General features: G+C 38.0%; 1 protein-coding gene across 1 annotated transcript in view; it reads right to left on the bottom strand.

Moving 5' to 3' along the window:
- The window catches only part of DOCK3 (dedicator of cytokinesis 3), a 79,130-nt gene extending 73,548 nt beyond the window's left edge, over positions 1-5,582 (bottom strand). The window contains 2 exon segments of the mRNA XM_009081064.1: positions 2,617-2,742; positions 5,423-5,582. Of these exon segments, the coding sequence (XP_009079312.1) occupies positions 2,617-2,742; positions 5,423-5,582 (286 nt within the window).
- Positions 5,583-6,353: the final 771 nt, after the last annotated feature.

The following is a 6,353-nucleotide window of genomic DNA, read 5'->3' as shown; positions in this document are numbered from 1 at the left end:
TTAACAATACTGGGTGATGTAGCCTTTATTACTTTATTCATTAAAAACAGTTTTAAACCACACTGCCTTGAAAAATCTGCAGCCACCTGCAAAATACAAGTCATGAACTTTCTGTGCTCTTTTCTGGAAGAGGAAACCCTGTGTGCAATGACAAAAACAGTTCAGAAGCAAAGCAAGGGAAAGGTAGTTTGACAAAGACAAAGCAGCAGACATGGTTGAGAACTGCCAATGTGCATGACAAGTTTGGGTTTTTGTTTGGTTGGGTTTTTTGCTTTGGGTATCCCCAGTGAATAATTTTTCAACTTTAGACAATACTCATAAAGCCAAGAATGTTTGATCCTGGCTGTAAAAACATAAGCACAAAACAAATTGATAGACATTCTTTGTTCATGTAGCTTGGCTAATCCACCTGAAAGGTAATTTAACACAAAGGTTCTATCCTGGATGTCAGGTAAACTCTAACCCCAGCTTTTTTGTTTTGTTTTGTTTTAAAAGCAAACAACAGGCAAATATCTGCTGTCACTTAACTATGTCTAACATATTTTAATTAGAATGAACACTATATGATGCATCAGTGGAGTTCCATTACATTTCAATCTTCTAATTTTCCAGAGATTTCATTATCCTGGAGAATACCCAAGATAGTGAAAGCCTTTCTTCAGAGCCCCATTCATGACTACCTCTCTCTTCACATCTCATCTCTACTCTGGCAATATCCTCATTTATAATTACAGTGAAAGTCCATTCACAGCTGCCTTTCTTTTCTTACCAGGTGTTTACAGACATGTGCAAATTGCCTTTCTTCACAAATGTAAGCCTTCTTCTTTCTAAATACAAGTGCCTAAAGCTCTGCATCTAAACTCTATATATGAAAAGCACTTGTAGCCCCCTTTGAATCAAGAAGTTCTGTGTGTGCAGTGCCCCTAGAGAGGCAGGAAGCATTGAATAGCAGAATGGTGGTTTCTATCAATCAGTATTTTGAGCACATATACATGTATGTGCCCAAACCCAAATAGATTATCATCCCAAAATCCCAATGTTTTCTCCAACAAGAACTGTGGTTCTCTGAAAGAAAAGTTGTAAATTTGAGTTAGCTGTAACCAATAGAGAATTTTAAAAGCTTAGGAGCATTTTTTGCAGGAAAACTGCTGACCTGCTTGCTCAAGCCTTGGACCAAAGCCTTGCCCAAACCTGCAGCAGTACAGTGAACAGCTGCAGAAAGGGGCTAGGCCCAGAAAACAAAAATACTGCTCAGGGGAACACTGAGGACACAGAGCTCTTCCTTAGGCTTCGGCAGTCTGAAGCACCTGCAAGACATCTCTATACATAGAAATGGAGGATAAAGCAATTCTTGCAGGAGAATCAATTCACTTACACAGGTATGTAAATGTTATTTTTGACATTGACTCTTCTAGCTGTGATCTAGCTATTCTAGCTGACACATCCAGCTGTGATCTCAATTACAGCAGATCACCTTCCAGCAGCTGTGTCTGCATATCAACCTGCAATAATTCATCTTTTCTCTATTTGATTGCATTGGGTTATGACTGGAACTGCTATAAGGCCACTAGAAACTAGAATTTATAACTGGCTTTATTACCCACATCCTCTGCTGCTCTACTACTATTTTCAAGCTTATAAGTAAATAAAGCACTTGTGCTTCTAAGCCCTTTGACTTTAGTTTCTAGAAATTCTGCACACCTACTCCCTAATTTTATTGTGCTTTCTGAAGAGCCTCCATAATGAGGCTATGACAACTCCTTCCGATACTGATGTGTCACTGCAGTCTTTCGAGTCATAAAATCTGATACTTTTCCCATTATGCTTTCATAAAAATTCCCATCTCTGCAAAGTCATCCTTGATCTTGCTTATCATGCATAGCAATGAGGTAGTAGTTCAAATGCCACACATGCAATGCAATTAGCAAGCTCATTTCTTCCTACACTGCCAGCGTAACACCAGGTTGTATATGATTGCATGACTAGCTACATTTTGGGTTCTTCCCTAAATGAACTCTTGGCTATGCTGGGGCTGCCTCATCTTGTGCCAAAACAAAAAACGTCTCCAGCTGCTGCTCCAGAAGTAAGGAGCAAAGGAAGCACAGCAATGCTTCAGCTGAGACACCTGTTGCATGGATCAGGTGCTCTGTAAGGCCAGCTGGAAAATCTGACCAGATTCGCATCTTGTGTATTGCCAACCATTACAAAAGGATCATCCTAAGTCAAAAAAATCAAGGTTGCAAAGTGGAAACTTTTTCCAGGCTTTGGATTACTGGAAAAGAAGAAAATTCATGCATCTAAAAAGAAACTTCTCTATACTTAGCATACAAGAGGGTTATCTAATTGGTGGGGTGGTGTGGAGAATATCAAAGAAGTCTTTCCAGACCATCTCCTGTAGATGTGAATTTAACACCTTCTATTACTATAATGCCCGTTGATTTAAACATTTTAGCAATGTGTCTCCCTGGACCTGGAATTGGCATTTACTGATGAATAAGGCAACTCTTCCATTATTTAATCTCATTCAAGTAAAGCTACTATCCCAGTGTGCTTGGGTGGGAGAGTATGAGGGGAAAAAAATGACCACTAGTTTAAGAGTAGAGCTGCTATGTTTACCTGGCATTATAACATCAGGAAACCCCAACTTCCTGGTCACAGATACTCCTCTGTTAAAGATCATAGGGTTTTCCCTTCGGATCTGCTCCATGTCACCACGAAGAAGCTGAAGAGATATTATAAGTCCTGGAAAAAAATCCGAAGATGATTATTTCAGACCTAAGAATTGGATGCATACAAGCAAGCAGGTAAACTAATGCTTTGCTCCACAGTTAATTTAAGATAAGTACATAAATACAGAGTTCTTATCTCCCTTGGAGTAGTTTAAAACTGAAATAGAAGAAATGAAAATGTTACAAGGGATCAATGAAGAGCATTGTATTAAAATACAACGTTTAAAAATCAGAATACTTAAATTCCTGGACATGTCACAACCTACTGTAAGTACTCCCATTGTTTCTATTCCTCACACACAGCAGGTTACAGCTCAGGTATGAGCAATGCTACCCCTGTCTGAATGACCACCACATCACACAGTGCTGTACAACATCTCTAAAGTGCCTTCAATCCCACTTAATACCATGAAAAAATTAACTATCAAAGCACATCTGTTCCACTTGTTTCTTTAACTGCTTCATAGAGGGATGTCGATTTTAATGAAATTCCCTTCAGTACCTCACAATGTTTCAAGAGTACCAACGGGTCAAACTGACTTGAGCAACCAGTGCTGTTGCTTAGTGTGTCAACTGAACAGCTTGACTAGGAGTAATTACATAGCTAATCTAAGTCCAGCTGGTTTTCTCTAGTTGTTTTTAATTTATAGCATACTACACCCCTAAAACGAGGATAATGTATTGGTAAAGTTAAAAAGTCAAGCATTACAATACCAAAAAATACCAGGATTAAGCTCAACCATGCAAGCTCAGCTTCACATATCAATGGGATTTACCTGCACTTAATAATTTTCCACACTCTTTATCTCTTTCAATGTCAGTTAGTAAGGAGTTCTTTCTGTCCCCTCTGTTCAGTTATCAGAATGCCACCAACCAAACCCTGCCTTGGATACATGTTCTTGCATGAGCCACCCAAAGTTCTGCTATTTCCTAAGCTTAATAAAGGGGCTTTGGGAACAATCCCTAGTCTCCATTTTGCTAGACACACCACTAGGGGAATGAAACCAGTAGTACCATGTACCTCTCACTGACTTTCTACTTTCTTCCCTTGAAATAATTTTCAAGCCTGTTCTTTGGCTTCAAGCCAAATCTGGCAAATAAGTAGATACCTAGATTACCTGAAGATTGTCTAAATTTTATGAATATTGGGAGCTGGGATGAAAAAAATAGCTTAAAGCCTCAAGATGAAGGAAAGGGGAAGCCAACCAGCCAGCTGGACAGTCAGCATGTATGTACACAGAAGCTGCCAAAACATGGACTTGCAACTGTCCAGCTAAGCAGGCAGAAGAGTGCTGCAAAGCACTGCAGGGAGAACACAGGCTTTAAAACCATGGGAAAAATCCAAACACATTGAACACCATGTGTGTGCTAGAGAAGTTGTGTTGTTGCACAGCACACAAGAGACACATGTTCATTAGAAATCAGTCTTGACTGTTTTTGAAGCTTACAGAAAAACTTGTCCATTTTATATCCTCCTTTTGCTATCAAAAACAAACTAATGAAAATAAATAAAAAAAAAATCCAGCATAAAAGGACTGAAGCAAATTTGGCAGTTCAGACCTCCCAGTACTTAACACAAAGCACCAGAATTAATCTAGTCTCAGTCACTATAGGAAACAGAGCATATAATTTTTCCAGCATGTTATTACATATGTTACTTATGCAATACCTTCCCATATAGCCACCCCAAAAAACTTCTGCCTAGCATCCTGCTATCCCCAAAAACTTCTGTACTCTCCAGTCCTCTTTTCTATCCTTCCAGTTTGCAGCAGATCTGAAGGACCAACTTTACACAAGACCTGGGAAGGTAGCAAGAGAAAGAAGCAGTGAGCTTTTCTTCAAGGAAACAGCACACCAATGATCTGAGCATTTCCTCACTGTAAGAGCAGGTTCTGAGAGGCCCAAATCATATTACTTATGCCTGCAACCCTACCCCTCTCACCAGGGCACATCCTCTGCCAAGCTTCAACCTCCTACTCCAGACATGCACTACATATTAATGAAATGTTTGAAATCATTATTTTATAAGGGCCAAGACAAGAGTAAAATCTATTTTGCTCATTGAAAAAGCTCACTTTAAAAAAAAACACAACCAAACATTTCTAGGCTGTCACCTGGCACTGGAAGTAAATGCCAACAGCCCAAGTTTTCAAAGTTATAAACAAATCAGGAAAATATTTTAATGAGAAGTAGTGGATAGCCTTAACTGTAAAAGGAGGAACATTGGGGGGGGAGACTAACTTTGCACATAGTAAAATTCCAAACCTGAAGAATGTTTTATTTGCTTATAGTTGTGCTTAATATCTGCTATGGGAGTGTGAACTGCATATTCCACTAGACTATCTCAATATGCAAATAAGTGAAATTAAGACAAATTCAGTGTTTGGACATCAGTACATAAATGAATCAGGCACTCAGTAATGAATGCAAAACTCATTTTAATGAAGCAGAACTTTATCCTATCAGCTGGTTCATTTGGAATGGGATAGCAATGAATGAATTAGCAACTACAGACATCATTAAATGAGGTAAAAAGATAAGACAAGATTTACTTTCCATATTTATCTGTCATTAGCTAGTAAAATAAAGCCCCACATCTCACAGAACTTCTCTACTATAAATAATCAGTAGTTTCCTAAAGGAAATCTTCAGCTGTTGTTACAACAAGCAAGTACAAGTAGATATTTGCTTACCATAGTTGGAGCTGGGTGCTGTGTACTTGGTGCTGGACTTGCGAATGATATTTTCATGGATCTGGCACCACTCGTTTTCATTGTTACACCTAAAATAAAAGACCACTAAATCAACTTCAATTCCTCCTGCTAAATCATCTTAGAACAGGAGAGTCAGCATTGCTGTAGAGCTAATACAAAAGGTTCTAGGGTTTGGATGAATGAGAGAAATTCCACATAACTCTTGTTTTTAAAAGCAGAAGAAAACAAAATGAACCCTAACAGTTATGCCCTTTTTATGGACACTTTGGAGCAAGCAGTGACTTTTCTGTCATCAAAATCATTGTTTCAGATTATGACAGAATGAAGAAAGTTCTGGACATCCTAATTGAATTCTATGCATGCAGAAAATTTATTTTAAGCTGAAACTAACTGCTGACATATATTAGTCCTTCGTTTTTAATTTATTAAAAGAAGTTAAAATCAAGAAATAAAAAGTGAAATTTGAAAGACCAGATAAACTCCTGATATTTTCAGTATCTCAGGCATACACAACAAGACTTTTGCTAACCTACATATTTTATAGAATGTCTTCAAACATGATGCAATCCCCCCCAAAATCTGTAGGACAAAAATATACACCACTACAAAGCATGCTTCTGTATGTATATCATCTTCTGAAGCAGCATTTCACAACTGTTTATTCATCTATATGTAATTTTAACAGCATTTATAAGTAGTTATACTTCATTTTCAGTTAAGTTACCATCTGCAAAACCTCAATAAATGTGTAGGGATTACAATATAAATAGTTGTCAATAGATTTCTTATATTTCTACTCAATGTGTTTTCACCATGAAAAAAATCAGTTGTTAATATTAGTCCTGGTAATATACAACAATTCGTTGTGTCACACAACATCCAGGCAGGACAGCTGGCTGCACTCCCCAGA

Source organism: Acanthisitta chloris, unplaced genomic scaffold (genome assembly GCF_000695815.1).
Source record: "Acanthisitta chloris isolate BGI_N310 unplaced genomic scaffold, ASM69581v1 scaffold5088, whole genome shotgun sequence".
NCBI lineage: Eukaryota > Metazoa > Chordata > Aves > Passeriformes > Acanthisittidae > Acanthisitta > Acanthisitta chloris.
This window is presented reverse-complemented; position numbering and strand designations above follow the sequence as displayed.